This window comes from Strongylocentrotus purpuratus, unplaced genomic scaffold (genome assembly GCF_000002235.5).
Source record: "Strongylocentrotus purpuratus isolate Spur 01 unplaced genomic scaffold, Spur_5.0 spur5_contig_833, whole genome shotgun sequence".
Lineage (NCBI taxonomy): Eukaryota > Metazoa > Echinodermata > Echinoidea > Camarodonta > Strongylocentrotidae > Strongylocentrotus > Strongylocentrotus purpuratus.
Window position 1 is genome coordinate 1,508,760 of NW_022145539.1, and position 17,227 is coordinate 1,525,986.

Genomic DNA, 17,227 nt, shown 5'->3' on the forward strand with positions numbered 1-17,227 from the left:
ATTCTGATATCTGCTATGGAAATAAACTTGAAATTGATGTACCTGTTTCGTTATCAGGAAGAAGAAAAAGCTACTCATTGTCCAAATGATTGAATGACATATGCTCTTGCAACAATGCTGCACTTCAATTTCCAACAGTTGCTGAATTCTTTCCTGTAGCCCTTGATCAAATACTATACCTAACCCCAACCCTAAGCCTAACAAAAAAACCAATAGCAACCCTTATCCTAATCGTACTTATTTGATTTCATAAAAAATTTATTTGACCATTTTATCTGTTGATTTGAGAGTAGCTTCCTATGCAGCAATATGAAAACGTGGCTAGATTTTCCTTTCTTACAAGGAAGTTCCTGAACCTGTTATTGTAACATTTTACACACAATTCCTGAAGGATGTAATTTAAACGCTCGCCAAGTTTCATAGAGTATGCACAAGTCTGCGAAAGTGACTTACTGCCTTCAAGATTAACATGGTTGTATCACAATATTGTTTGTTGCAGGTTGACTCCTTGTCGGCTGCTATCAGACAGCTTGAAATGGAGAGAGACCATCTAAGGCAAGCTTTGGATGACCAGCAGGAAGAGTACAAACATCTACTTAAAGAAACAGATCAACTCAGATATAACTCAGGTGAGCCATCAATGGACAATAACATCATTGATCTACATTTGCCACTCTCCACCCAGGTGTTAAATTGGTACCCGGTAGGATAAGAAAGTTAATGTGGTTGGATTAGCAAGTGGCACTTGTAAAATGGCGACTGGCTGGAATGCTCCCCAGGGAGTGGAAAATGTGCATACATTGTGTTGCCGGTAAGCCTGAATCCGATGACCCGGGTAATAATATGTGCTGCGCCTAGAAACAAAGTATTATTATAAATGTGAGCTATTATTATTATTATTAATATTATTATCATTATTATTATAATGCCCAGGCTACATATGAGAACTAGTGGTATACTGGTGTATTAATATCCACACTTATCATTCTTTGACATTTGATATGGAAATAACAATAAAAATGAGTAAAACTTTAGAACTTCAATGCCTTTAACAAGACTGGGTAAATTGGGTAATTGGATGTTACTTTTTACCATGGCAATTTCAAACTTAAAAAAGAAATAGTTCACATTAAACTCTGTATCTACTTATGTTTCAATTCCTGGAAAATGCAGTCATAGTCAGATCATGAGATTTGCCACTCCATACCCAGGAGAAGAATGGGGACCTGGTAGGATGACGTAAGCCTTCGTTTTAGTAATTACCATATGTCCTCATAGTGACCATATGGTAGGAATACTCCCCAGAGAGCGGAGATGGAGTACATTGTGCGTGAATGAATCCGATAACCAGGATAATAATGATATCTGTAAAGTGCATAGAGACGTTATTTCAATCAAGTTCTACAGTCACACCTGTCTACAGTGACCGCCAGGCGCGTACGCAGGATTTTTTCAAGGGGAGGGTATTAACATTTATAAATCAGGCCGAAAATTTCGCAACGACTCAGCCAGCCGCTGAATAAGCGGGGGGGGGGGGGGGGGGGGGGGGGGGGGGGGGGGGGGGGGGGGGGGGGGGGGGGGAGGACACTTTTTCTTTTTTTTGGTATCGAAATTTGAAAATTTGACATTTTGCTCCATTGGGGGGGGGGGGGGGGGTAAGGTCATCTTTTTGAGGTCAGCCATGGGAATTTTTTTTTTTTTTAATAAAAAAAAAAAAAAAAAATTCAAAAGGGGGGGGGGGGGGGGTTAGGGAATTTTAGGGGGGGTTTACACACAAAAAAATACCAAGGGGGGGGGGGGGGGGGGTTTAACCCCTCCAAACCCCCCCCCCCCCTGTGTACGCGTCTAGTGACCGCCCAAGGGAAGTACCAAAAGTGGTCTTTGTAGACAGGTTCCTTCAGTTTAGTACATGTTTCAATGAGAAACCATTTTCAAGGGAAACCAAAAATGTGGTCTCTTTACACAGGTGGTCACTAAAGCAGTTTTGACTCTATATATGTATCCAAATTATAATTCATATGACCTTTGACCTCATTGAATCGTTCAGGTGGATCCAGCAGAGCGCAGAGTCCCGTCACGCAGGAAGCGTACGAGACCCTGGAGCTGGCCATGGAGAAGCTCCAGGAGAAGTTTGTCTATGAGATGAGAGTAAGGGCGGAGCTCGACGATAGGATCCAGGAGCTGGAGCACGTCAATCTCCAGCTGGCTGGAGAAACAGAGACGATAGGTTCGTTCATTTCACTTCATTTGCGCATACCTGCCAACCCTTCCAAGTTAACCGGAATATTCTGATTTTCTGGATTGTTAGGACCCTACAAATTCAAATATTCAGATTTTTCAAAATTATGAAAGACCAATTTTTTAAATATTTTTTTAAAAGCCAAATTTAGCTTGTTTTATCATGTACCTTGATTTGAGAGTTCCTCTATTGCATGCGTTGAATGCCTGCACAATTGAGCAGCAAATTTGTATTCGCTTTTTGTACAGATTTACCACGTATAGTCAGTTACACTGCTGCTACATACATGGCCATGGTAAGGCCGTGCCAACCCTGCTAGAAATTCCTAATTCTTATTTTCAAACGTTGGCAGTTACTCCGATGAGTGCAAGATGCGGCACTCAACCTTTGGTCAACAACTGACAAATATAAAATAATTATTCTTAAACCCAGACTAGACTCTCATCTACCGAAAAACATTATACAGTAGCTTCCTTGAAAACGTGGAACAGTATCCCACTTTCCATAAGTTTAATGGTCACAAATAGATATTTTAATTGAGTAGTATTGGTAAAATATAATGAAGAGAATTGAATCAGATTTTCATGATTGTTAACTTGTGAATGCCAATTTCTCCAATTATAATATATATATATATATATATATATATATATTTATGTGTGTGTGTGTAGAATAATAAATGTTGTACTCTACGTGTAGGTCAATCCATAATATGACATCTTTATTGTATTGTAGTAAAGGTATTGATTGTCTGATTCACTCAATACAAGTAGGTTTTTATGATGACATTATTTATGACGTTATTTGCAGGAGAATACATCACCTTATATCACAATCAGAGGGACATTATGAAGAGGAGGCAGGACGATAGAGAACGGTTTGTCACTACATTGGCAAGAGAGAAAGAAGATATGGAGGTATGAACAAAATTGATTAATTTTTTATCACAATGATGATGATGATGACGATGGATGACAATGGTGATGAAGATGGATGATGATGATGATGATGATGATGGCAATGATGATGATGATGATGGTGGTGATGATGATGGTGGTGGTGGTGGTGGTGGTGGTGGTGGTGGTGGTGGTGGTGGTGGTGGTGACGACGACGACGACGACGACGACGACGACAGATGATGATGATAATTGACGATGATGATGATGATGATGATGATGATGATGATGATGATGATGACGACAAATAATGACCATGCTGATGATGATGTAGGATTCCTTTAGATTGTAAAATCAAAGTATTTATTTTAGAATCTTTAAAAAAAGGTGGTTAATTGGATTGAATAATGGTCATAAGGAGGTATTCTGGTATTGGTTCTAGTGAAATCATAATATAATATGGAAACACGCTTTATCAATTACATTTGAAGATTATAAATCGTAGCGCCAAACAGGACAGTACAGCACATTTACATGTACATCTAATTAATGATTTGGTAAAGTGAGGTAATCATTTTGAGTACACCTATTGCTTTTCAGTTGTGTGTTGTTGTCAAAAGATATTACAATGTCGTCACAAGCAAGGACAAAGGAAATCACAAATCTATGTCATTTAGAGGTCATTTCATTGTTTGGCTACAGTACATGCTTTATCATGTGAATATGTACATATACATGTATAATTAACCAAATGATAAATGAGTATATCAGAGCATCAACATAATAGATTTACTTGATTCATACAGTCAAGAACCTTAATTCACCTTTGATGGATGTGATCTAGATTACTCATAACCACCTGATAGCTAATCACATGGCATATTTCAACCCAAAGTTCACACCTTCAAAACAATATCTGTTCATAAAGGTAACAAGATATATATCTTAAAGCTTCACATGGGTATGGTTTATCTTCTAGTCTTTTGATGAGAGTAATATTTGTTCAAACGTTGGTAAATGGCTCATAGATCCCTTTGCCCTGACAATGTACATGTAGATAGGTTAAATTTGGGTTAGCTTTTTGATAAGAATTGAACTCAAGATATTTCTAAGTCTAATAATCTTTTTTAAACTTGTGTAAATAACTTGAAAACTTGATGAGTTATTGATGATTCCGCTATAGATATATACTTTGATATTTACAATTACATTGTTTTTTTCTGGGCCCTGTTTCATAAAACTTGTTATCAATAACAATTTTCAATAACTGTTATAAGCTACTGAAATCGTGGCATTTGATTGGCTGAGAGCCAATTTGCCATAGAAATATAGCATTTGTTATTGATAACGAGTTTTATGAAACCGGGCCCTAATCTGATAAAGCTGAACCGAGATCAAGGTGACCTTTGAGCCATTGTTGAACTTGTTTTATCTATACAAGATATCGATGTTTAAAAATTCCTCAGATAAGCAGCTTATGGAAAGACCAAAGTTGGTTGTTGTTCCTCTTTCGCATATATTGTGATATTTCCTACTTGTTCCTATGTACATGCACAAGTAGTTTGTGTCAGGAATAATGATAACAAGCGGGAGAATATTACAACTAAAACCGAACACCTTCTAGTTCATACTTGTGACAATATATTCAGGATCAACCAATCTACAATATTATGTAGAAATCTCATTCTGATGCAAAACAGAGAAACATGACGTGTGCTCTAGCAATAATGTTTCTTTTTAATACAATGAAGACTAAAGTTGTGAAAAATATGGCTATTCCATATGATGTCCAGTTCCAAAGTCTCATATGTTATATAGTAATCCTATGTTAGTTCATAGTGACAATGTATTTTATCAACTATCCATTTTTCCCACCATATCTCTTTCTTTCTTTTTCTCTTGATCCTGCTTTCTTTCTCTGACTCTGACTCTTTGTATATCTGTTTCCTCTTGCTTCTTCTTCCTCCTCCCCCTTCCTCTCCCTCTCTCTCTCTCTTTCACTCTCCCTCCCTCCCTTCCTCCTTCCTTCCTTTCTTTCCTCTTTCTCTTCCTCTTCTCCCTCTGTCTCCCTCCTCCTTATTTCTCTCTCGCTCCCTCCTCCCTCTCTCTCTCTCTTTCTCTCTCTATCTCCATCATTCCTCCCTCTTTCTTTCTCTCATTCTCCCTCTGTCATCCACCTTCCTTTTCTCTCTTCCTCCATCTCCCCCTCTCTCCCTCCCTATCACTTCCTCCCTCTCTCTCTCTATCTCTCTCTCTCTATCACTCCCTCTCTCTCTCTCTCTCTTTCTCTATCACTCTCTCTCTGTATCTATCTATATCATCCCTCTTTCATCCACCCCCCCCCTCTCTCTCTCTCTGTCCCTCCCCTCTCCCCCTCTCTCACTGTCACTCCATCTACAGGCTAAGCTGAACCAGCTCCAGAACCTCGTAGTCCAGCTACTACAGGAGAAGCAGCACCTGCACCCCTACGCCCATCAGAGTGAGATCAAGAAGGCTCTCAGTCCACCTCAAGATCCAAGGAATGCTTTCAAGATTGAACACGCCGAAGAAGCAGACGAAAAGATGGAGCATTCCAATCAGAATGGTAAGCTTTTTCAGGATATTTCTTCACTTTTTAAGGGTTTATTATTACCAAGTTAAATAGATGGTCAATTGAAATGAATTGAATTGAATAATAATTCAACAATTCAGCATTTATTCAATTCCATAATTCCCTAATAAAAACAGTAACATCAACATGAAGTAAATATAATAGAAGTACTACTTTATACATAATTATTGTATTTTGGTTGCAGTTAACAAAATAGTCAAATATTGACAGTAAAATATTAGAATTTGGTTGCTGTATGTTGGACAGCCACCTTGAATTTATTGATTCATCTATCATACAACAGAAAATTCTTTTTTCATTGGATCATTTGAAGGCATAATAATATGTAAGAAAGAAATGGTTGGATTTTTGTTTTGTTATTGTGATGGCTCTGATTTTAGCATGTTGACCATGGTCTTGACACCGATCATTACCAAGTTGATAAGATTGCCAATCTAAATCCGGCGGTTTTTAAATATTTGTTTTTGTGTTTGTTATTGCGATGGCTATGATTTTAACATGTTGGCCATGGTCTCGACACCAATCATTACCAAGTAAAGAAGTTGATTAGATTGCTAATTGAAATCTGTAGTTGGTGGTATTTGTTTGTCTTTGGTTTTGTGTTTTTGTTATGAAGATGTAGGCCATGGTCTTGCCATCAATCATTGCCTAGTTGATCAGATGGCCGATTGAAATCTGTCGTGTTTTTGTTTATTTGTCTTTGTCTTTGTTTTTGTATGTTTGTTATTATGATGGCTATGATTTCAGCATATAGGCCATGGTCTCGACTTTAATCATTGATTAACAAGGCTTTTCTAAGCCAAAAACCTTTTCATGAACCTTTTCTATCAACAAAATCACATGACTCTATCTCTTGATATAAAAGTAAAGGCATTTGAATATGTATATGGAAAATGCGCTATATGAATTCATTATTATTAATATTATCTTTCTTTGCTAATTATGCAGCTCTTATACTCATTATACCCAAATTAATCAAGAAATTTATTCATTTGACAAGTAATTGTCTTTTGTCATTAACAGAACTCAGACTACATGTACCTTTAAATGCTAATCAATCGATATCTCTTCATGAGAAAAAAATAGCTGTTCAAATGAGCATTAGGTAATCTCCACATATCACCCGATATGATTTGCCCTGCCGTGTCCTCGTATCTCATAACCTTCTGCACACTGATAACATCCCAGGCTATCAGGGGTTCAAAGATCACATCTTCAAAATCAATAGAAGATCAAAAGAAATCCTCTACATGTTTGTTCAAGATATTAGGACTCTTTAGGAAAAGGTTACGCAGTGCATCGAGTGTTTTTGCATTGTCAAACTATTATTTAAAGCCCTTGTACTTGTATAGTATTTGCATGTACTTCAAATTCATTTGTTAAGATGTTATCGCGATTGATTTATTAGTGTACAGATATCCATAATTATAAATTTCTTTCTTTCTTATCGAGTTGGATAATAAGCAAGAGACAGATGAAATTAAATTTTAGTTCTTGTAGTCACCATTTCAATCATCTATAGTTTCCTCTGTTTTGCAATCCTACTGCACATGATTCCAGAGGCCATTAGTATACCGTAAGGTAGAAAGGTCAAAGGTCACTAGTATAAGGCAGAAAGATCAGAGAGAGATTACTGTTTTATAGTTCTATATGAAATTGGGACTTTATCTCAGTGATTCTTTTTTAATCAATGTCAAATATAAATTCATCTATCTACTGAGGGATAGAATCAGTATTTTTAAGAATGTTGTAACAAGGCAAATTTTACTTAACGAAAATAAATGGAAAATACGAAAAGGATAGAAGAAAAACATGAAAAAAGCTTTGGCAAAATTTTTCTCAGAGTATATTTCACAGACACAGGGCAGGGTATTTGATTGTATTGAACTTATAAAACATTCACATATATATGAAAAAGGTGTATAAGAATTGAAAATTCTTTAGGTTACATAAGAACAAAACAATATGTTAATAGCTCTTAAAGAGCCTTAAGCCTACCGCACACTATACAATCTTTCCTGCGATCTGATTTTTGAAGAAGTGTTAGTCTTCCTGATTTACATTCTAAATAATATATGAATTTTAACTTTTGGAATTTCGGTGCAATTAAGCATTCTACTCAGAATTAAAGCAGAATCAGTTTCAAATCGTAGACAATCGCACGACTGGTCTGACATCATTGGGATTCTGAGGCGATTGAGCTTTTCCTCCCCAAGGAAGCTTGACACGATTGAAATTTAGATTTTAGTAATCCTTTGACTATTCAGATCCTTAATCATTGTGTTTTTACTTTTTACAAGTTTTCATGTTCACATCAAATACTATCGGAAATTTGTCCAAAGTCGGATCGTAGTCAGATCGTATAGTGTGCAATGGGCTTTACAGATACATGATAGTGTATAGTATGTGTGAAATAGATTGGTCTGAATGTTTTGTTCATTTTGATTGTCTTTTGGTAGACATTGAATGGTTCTCATCCTTCTCTCCCTCCCTCTCTCTTAATTTCCATCTTTTTCTCTTGATTATGCTTCCTTTCTCTGACTCTGACTCCCTGCCTCTCTCTCTCTCTCTCTCTCTCTCTTTCTCTCTCTTTCTCACTATCTCTCTATCTCTCTCCTCTCCCTCCCTCTCCCCCTCTCCCCTTCCCTCTCCCCTATTCTCTCTCTCTCTCTCTTTTAAGTGTAGTATGTGTCATATTCTTTTATCTTTAATATATTGTTCATTTTATTGTCTTTTGATAGACATGGACTGGCCCTCGTCATCCACAGAGAGTGGAGATGGCGATGGGAGCTTTGAAGACGTATCGCTCGCAGACGACCATTACCAGACAGCAGCGTTACCTTCACCCGAACAGCTCCCTCGCAGCGAGCACACGGCACAGCAGATCATCCAGCTCCTACAGGAAATGGGATCCTCCGCAACGAGCATCGACCGGAGCACCATCCTAGACAGGGACTTCATGCCATGCAAGTATTGTTCAGATGTACTCCTTCACGTATGATGACGTGACGTGACGTGACGTGACGTATGATGATGTGACTGACAATGTACATTATATCACCTGATCCATCCATGACTGAGAGATTCTTTGGCTACCGGTTTGTGTTTCCTCTGGCCTCCTGGCTTGAACTTGTAAAGTGAAATCCAAGCATGGGTTTTATCCTCGGCTGTCATTAACCGTATCATCATCTTAAAGAGACAGGGACTTCAAGTTCAGGCCATGCAAGTATTGTTCAGATGTACTCCTTCAAGTACATGTATGATGATGATGTGACTGACGATGAGTATCACCTTTTCCATCCATGACTAAGAGATTCTCCGGCTAGGTGTTTCCTCTGACCTCCTGGCTTGAACTTGTAAAGTGAAATCAATGCATGGGTTTTATCCTTGGCTGTCATTAACTGTATCATCATCTTAAAGAGACAGGGACTTCATGCCATGCAGGTATTGTTGAGATATTCTCATCGATGCATAATGATGTGACTGCTCATGGCACCAGTTCCATCCATTACGAGTCACTATTGAGTCAGGTTTTACGTCTGTACTGGCTTCCTAGTTTCACAAGAGAACTTCAGCTTCTAATGAACAAGCTGTTGAAGTCAATCTACTCTCTCAAAGGTCTCTAGGTTACTAAAAGGGTAAAGGCAGAGTTGAAGGAAAAAATATAATTGTAGCTGCATTATCCGGCAAAATCCATGCACATACTTAATGGATCCATTTGCCATATGCATGATTTCCAAGACAAACCAAAGTTTAACAATTTTATTTTATTTAAGCTTTCTCAAAGTGAAACAAATTCCTTTTTGCCACAAAATTAATTGGAATCAAATTGCTTTGAACTTCAACTGTTAGAAAGTCTGTTCACTATCAAGCTTTTATGTGAGAACATAGTATGATAGTATAGTATAAGTTTGCTTCCTTTTTCAGTCCATCCACTCAGTATGCAACATTCACTTCTATTGTCTCTGTGGATTAAGAAACATGTGTACAATCTAAAGCAGGGTTTTGCTTGTAGTATGGAAATAGATGTTTTTCTTCCTTTATATTTAAATATTCATTGTCAGCAACAGCTAATCAATACAAGGTCAACAGTGGAAACCGATCTTAGCTTTTCGGGCTACACTGCAACAATATCACTCACAAAACTTCGCTGTACTGATTTTTATCATCAAGTAAAATGATTCATTGATTTCATTCTATATTTACTTTCTACCTTGTTAGCTCTTGAAGGTTGTACATGAATGATGTTAAATCAGCCATTCAGTTGTGATACTTTTCAGTAAACTTACTTGAATGACTTGAGATTGCTATTTAAATTCAGATATGTATTCTAGGGAACCTGTTTCATAAGTAATTTTTTTAACCCAACATGAGACATGAATTGTGATGCAGATAATAGTCAACACTTAGTAGTCACACAGGACATTTCAGCATCGTGTTCATGAACTATGACCAAGTTTTGATATATGTATAAAGTACATTACTGAGTACGTCATGTTCTTTTGAATGAAGTACGGTGCGTTTGTAAAATGGTGATTGATCTCTTGGAAGTATTTCCTCTTATTATTTTATTGTCTGTTAGGAGCCAGAAGGGTGTTAACTCATATACTTTAACACAGAGTTAGTGCCTTTCTTGCTCCGGACAGATATGTGATGTGGTTCTACACATTCTGCCAGAAGGTATGTTACATGTTCATGGTTTACTAAAAGGATATGGATATTGCAACAAGCAATAGGCTATTTTCGTAAAGTAACCCAATTCATTCATATGCCTTTTTGAAGTGCCTCAATACATATGATTTCATTCACCTGTTAAGAATAAATGTATCTCGATAGTTATAATTCAAATTTCATACATTAGTTGTTGCTAGGTAGGACAAACATGGCTTGTCCTATGTAACAACACAGAATGTATCCAATTCTCATTCTGACTAGTGAAATACAATTACTCGTAAACAGGTGAATGAAATAATTGGTAACAAGGCACTTTACAAAGGCATATACAGGGTGTACATAAATTTGGTTACATTACGAATAGGTCTATCAGAAGTTGTTGCAACAGCAGAGTACTTATTGCAACATCATGATACTATTGCAACAAAGTACGGTAGTACAGGTCATAGAGGAAGGAGATAACGTTTTTTCTAAAAACAAAATCTAGTTCATGATTCTACTTCTTTGTGTGCGCGATTTGTTTGATTAGAGATATGCATTTCTCAAGTGCCTTGCATCACAGGACTCGCTTGGAATAAAGTACGATCACACAATCAGCTGTAGCCAACTTTGTATTGTGTGTAGTATAGGGAAGTGGGGACTTCCCAAAATATATATGATGATGATGATGATTTCTCATTTACTTTTGTACGGCACTTGTGGTGTTGGCTCTAAATATGTCTTGCAGAATTCATCGTAAACTGACTTTAAAAATGTGATTGATTCACGCATGTAACATAAAAGCAACTACTTCCTAAAAAATAAATAAACCCATGGTGATTTCTGTAGCCTTGTGTTTCACCCATAGAAATGAAATGTGCAGACATGAGAATTATGCAGTACAAAATCTGAACATGATTTCTGTGGGGCATACAATAGGGTTTTTAAACAGCCCTTCAGTCGATTTCTTTGAAAATAGTTGCGTTCACGTTTGTGTTATATATAATTACCTAAACAGCCCCCGCTTCTGGCTATAGTAGTATAATTGCTCTGTTTTTGCTAAATACTGAATCGTTATCATACTATACAGGGTATGTGCTCTCTTGAAATATGACTTAGCGTTAGTTCGGTAGTCACTCCATGTTTAATAGTCCAAATACAGTGCTCGTACCTGTATTATTTTACTTTTGTACACGGTCAAGTTAGGATTTATAGGTTATACATTTACTTTATAATTTATTTTATGTAACGATGCTACACTTTTGTCCCAGTTTATCAGCCATTTTTTGCTTCAGTATTTCTCACCTAAATATCATTATTGTTTTCTAAGTTTGTGAAATAAGAATATGTTAATTGTTCTTACAAACAAAATTTTTGTGACAATAGTTCGTATAATCATTAAGTTTAGACACATTCCTTGAATCAAGTCGATGATGATTTAAATATTTATTACAGTTCTCATAAAATGAATTTTGTAAAGTTAATTTTAAGATGTACACTAGATGAAATTTATTAATTATTATTGGAATTGCTGGAATCTTACATGTAATTGTATGTTACAAAAAGCTCAATGGAGGATCTCTTTCTTTTTATTTGTTTTTATTTGCCAAAATCCGAACCATGTATTCCCATGTAATCCTTCCTCCTTGAAATTTTTTGTTGAATACACATGTTGTAGAGTGTAAAATATTGCAACTATTTGGACAACAAGTATTCAACAATAAACTACAGAAGTGGTAAAAAAATACATCCCTTGACATAAAAACAAAGGAAAGTTTTAAGATACTTACTTGTTGGTATTATTACTCTTGCATCTTGTAATGTGTAAGAGTGAATGCTTTTTCCTTTGTTTTGCTTTCCTTTTTATTTTGTACAAGTATTTATCAATAAGGAAATTAATGTATTTTGCAATATTGTTGTATTGCTAATCATAGAATGATTGCACTGCTTGACCATATATCATTTTTTTTTAAATTGAGATTAAGTTTTCATGTATACACATGATTTTTTTTGTGGTATGTAGAAATACGTGATGTTGCTAATTTTGCGAAAGAATGAGGTATAAGATTATAATGTCATGGAAGAAATTGCCCTGAAAATCGTCAGATATAACAGTCAAATTAATTTTCAATTATGTACAAATATTTTTTGAGTCTAGAAAATAAAGATCTGCAATTAAACATGCAAATTTATTCATTGAAAGCCCATTTCCATTTTTTTCATGTGATCAGAGGTTCCTTATCACAGACTAGACCTCTTCGATATAGCACAGGATTAATGATACTTCAGGGTTTTAGGTCTGCAAAAGAGACAAAACATCCTTAATAGGATGGTTCTCTTGATATATAGTTGCATTGCTCGAACTAAAGATTACCTTTAAAAAAAAAATTGTGTACATTGTGGAGAGAGTGAGATAATTTATGGTCCTTGTAATACTGTACATGATAGACCAGTTTACAAAGGAATTCAAATTTATGCATACTTCTTAGAAAAAACCTAAATACTTGTGTATGACTTAAAGCATGCCTGACGATGCAACGACTGATGTATAGAAGTTGGATCCATTAATAGAGATACTGTCCCATTAAGCAGACAATTTTCTAGTACTGTTTCTAGACAGAACTGTACATGAATTTAAGTTCATTATTAAACTGGTCTATCATATTCTAATTTGCTTTCTTGCAATCGCCTATGGTTCAATTTCCTTAATAAGGAATTATAATTATATTGGCTCTAGTCTTACAACAGCAGAATTGGAATGTCTGTGGCATTAAACATGCAATGCAAAATTGGCATTAAACTTGTTATGTAAACTACTTCGTCATGAGAATTTACTATTTGTAAAGCTGTGTAAAAATATGCATGTAATCTCATAATGATGTATCGTTCTCTCTCTCTCTCTCTTTCTCTCTCTCTTTCTCTCTCTCTTTCTCTATCTCTCTCGGACAACGCTTTATACAAGTCATATGTTCTACCCTGTTTGCTGTATAAAATGTACATACAAATTTTATCCTATGAAATTAAGAGGCCGACAATGTAATATTTTGTGAGCCTTAGATTATGTATTTTATTCATATTAGTTGAAATATTTTTTGCTAGGAACTTGCGCAAGGTGTCTCGATTGCACAGACACTCGACTACTTTCAATTTATTGATTAAAAAATTGAAATATGAAAATGACTATCCTGAGTAAAAGTTTTTGTTTGTGATCTTATTTCAAGTGTAATGTCTTATGCAACTGTTGATGTGGATTTGGGACCTCTTTCAATTGTATCTTTAAGGAAAGTTATCCTCTTTTGAACGTTGTTATGCAAATTTAGCAAGCTTTTTTTTTTTTAAAGATATGTATGGTTATTTGTTCATGAAAGCCCCTCTGAAGTGTTGAGAGCCCCAGAAATTTGATGGAAAATTTTTCACTTAAATTGTATCATAATGTGAAAGAGGATATTGATGAAAGAATACAAAATTTAGGTTTTCTGCGTACAACAGAAAACCCACATTATGTACCAGTGTTCTTTAATTTCTTTGATCAATATTTGTCTTCGAACACATTTTTTTTTTTTTTTTTTTTTGGGGGGGGGGGGGAATCTTTGCAGAAGTGTGTCTTAAATGACATCCTCTTCCACATAATGATACAATTTAGGTGAAGTTTTGCCATCTAATTTTTGGCGAATTTGGGGCTCCCAACACTTTAGAGGGGCTTTAATGGGGCTCCCATGGGGCTCCCGAGCAAGAAAGCCAAATGCCTTTGGTAATCACCAATCATCCCTTATTTCACTACATCCCACCCAACCTTCTTGATGTATGCTAACATATTGAGTGCCTCAGTGTGAAGTGTGATACACAATATTAGTGAAGTATAAAAATGCAGTGTACTCTTTCTAGGTTATCCCATTCGTTTCGTATAACTTCTTGTATTTGTCTTTTTTCCACATAATTAAATCAGTGCCTATCACCCCCTTCCCCTCTCGCCCATTACATCAATACCCTCTCAATAACTGGATCAATGCTAATGTATTTTCTCAATCATTTTCACTTCCCCAATTCAAAATCTCGTTACTGACACGGCTAACTACAGTGGCAGTGTTCATTTCTACTCATAAAAGATTCTCAAACATAATTAGATCAATTGGTTCACTTTACTATTTAAACTGGAACAAAATTATTATTATTTCAGAGATACCGCATAAATGGTCAACATTTTACTTATGAACTTTATCTAGCAAAAGTTTGCAGGACCCCAACCTTGACCAATGTTATCATGATGATCTAAACAATGAACGGCAGGAAACAACGAGGTAACTGTGGTTATGATCAATGTGGAGTCTGTTTCCTTACCTTAAAATCTTTCAGGGATGATCATTTACAATATATATTGGGAGTAATAGTATGGTTAACCTGCCTATCAAGCTGTTTATTTACATTTCATCATCCTGGAACATCAAAACTGACGAACTTGATTAGGGGGTTTTGCCAAACTTTTTTATGGATACGAGTCGAACTCGAGGGCGTCCTCAGAATATGGGTGGGGGGGGGGGGGAGTGCACTGATACGATCTAACTGCTCCTATGTATAGAGTTCATTTTCAAATTGTTGAAAGCGACTGTGTTGACTACCCCCCCCCCCCCACCCTCCCACTCCCGCTTGATTCGAAGCCCATGTTGGGACTTATTCTTGAGCCTTGACCAATTGACACTAAAAGATGTTTTGGCTCGATGCTTTCTTTTAAAGGCACACTGCCATACTTGTAGCTACTTGCTCCCTCTATATAGAAAACTTCCCCAATCGATGCCTGTTGGTCCCCCATGATCCTCTTTTCTTATGTTAAATGAGAGCTGAGTTAATGAGATAGCCACCTGTCACAGTGACCTCGATGGCTCGCTGTGTGGTCTAATCCCTTCTTGCCCAGTAGTGGTGACGGTCTTTAATATAGACTTTTGAGCTATTAGCCTGAAATGCAATGTCAATGCGCTCGTATCATGACAATTACCCCTTGGTCGATCACTCCCCGGAAAACTACCCCAAAGGACAATATTCCCCGGAAAACTACCCCCCCCCCCGAAATGCCCCCCTTCCCCTGTTCATTAAAGGGGAAGTCCACTCTGATAACAAGTTAGTTTAAATAAAAGTTTGTTTGTGTTTTTTTTTTGGTGGGGGGGGGGGGGGGGGGTAATTGTCCCGCTGTTAATTGACCGGGGGTGATTGTCCAGGGGGTTATTGTCCTAGAACCCAACCCGTTTGCTAATCACATTTTATGGGTTCAAGCCAAAGATGATATTATCTGGGGCAGTTCAATACTAGTTTTGGCAATAGGCCAATACAAAAAAAAAATCCCATCTGATATCCTCGTTTCTTCGAAATGATAATAGCATCGTTAATGCGCCTTGAACTCAAAGTAAGGTTAAATGACGTCGAGTGGATTGCGCATGACGGTTGTGTACATTTTTCATTTTGATTATACTTTACTCAGAAAATGAAAAAATATTCCATCTTTCAAATGTTTGATTGCTGATACATCTCAACGACATGTTTTACAATCAGAGTATAGTATCTGTCAGTCGCCCATACTTCAACAAAATTCTATGAAATCCTATAACCTTCTTTGATAACATTTCTGATATAGTCTTTTATCTCCACTTTCCGAACCATAATCTTTGAGTATATTTTCGTTTGCTCATTCCATATGACAGAGATATCAGAATGTTAAAAACTTGTCATTTAAACATTAAACAAAATGAATATATCACACTTATTCAGTATCTTACACACCTGGCCAGTAAAGAAAATCACGATAGATCACGATAGATCTGTAGTCATATCCTTAAAAAATGATATAACATAATAGCAATATATTATAATAATTATAAAATATAATGATAATATGATCGATGTCTAGGATCCCTCACAGAAGCGACCAGAACATCAACAGATAGGAAGATCTGGCTTGAGGTCATGAAGCAGAAGCCATCACACATCTCCCAGATGGTGTGGAAGGGGCTTAGGTCAAGGTTGGTCAATATGATATAATAATAATATGATATAATAAATAAATCGCGCCCATCAATCCTGAAATTACCGATGCCTTTGAAGGTCACGCCTATATGGTGACAATGCTGATCCAAGTTTTACAATTTATATTAATTGATCATAATCACTACTATATTGATGATGTGTATTTATTGTACGTGAGGCGTTTTTGTACAAGAAGTAAGTTTTGTTTTATTAACTTTTATCATAATAAATTCGTATGTCTGTATTCGTATGTCTGTATGACTTTGTCATGTCCTTGACGTACTGGATACGACTATTTGTTTTTCTATGTAAACAAGGAGCAATGAGACAAACATGTATTCTTCAACTGTCATGAATCTCTCTTTTAACAACGAAATCATGAACCGTCAATCACTCTTTTAGAAACACATTATTGTCGGGGTAATGGGTATGGGAGGTTTAACCAGGGAGTTATTCCCTGGTTTAACTGAGTCCATTTGGCAATACGAGCACGAATATAGGGCAAACATTCATAAAGTTGGACCAGTCGTGCCAGTGACGTTTATGGCGTGGAAGGGGGGGGGGGGGGTCTATATCAGCACGAAAAACACAGTTCATTTGCCCTGACTCGGTGGGGGGGGGGTGGTAGGGATTGCCAAGAAGTGGGTCGGAAAAGCACAGAAAACTTTGAATGAATTTAATATTTTAAATTTTAGAATTCTGAATAAATACTCTTACAATCACTATTATGATGAGCCCATAAGAGTCGAAAATAAATTCGTGTCGGCCGATGTTTGATAATTCCCATTTTCATTCTGAAATTCGTCATACCGCTCC

At 36.5% G+C, this 17,227-nt stretch overlaps 1 protein-coding gene across 1 annotated transcript; it reads left to right on the forward strand.

Moving 5' to 3' along the window:
• The first annotated feature begins 496 nt into the window (after window positions 1-496).
• On the forward strand, window positions 497-8,790 carry LOC115923549 (golgin subfamily A member 2-like). The gene is made up of 5 exons (XM_030984482.1): window positions 497-629; window positions 2,048-2,227; window positions 3,050-3,156; window positions 5,536-5,719; window positions 8,488-8,790. Exons 1-5 carry the CDS (start codon window positions 536-538, stop codon window positions 8,745-8,747), a joined length of 825 nt encoding a protein of 274 aa, XP_030840342.1. The 5' UTR covers window positions 497-535; the 3' UTR covers window positions 8,748-8,790.
• The last annotated feature ends 8,437 nt before the right edge of the window (window positions 8,791-17,227 follow it).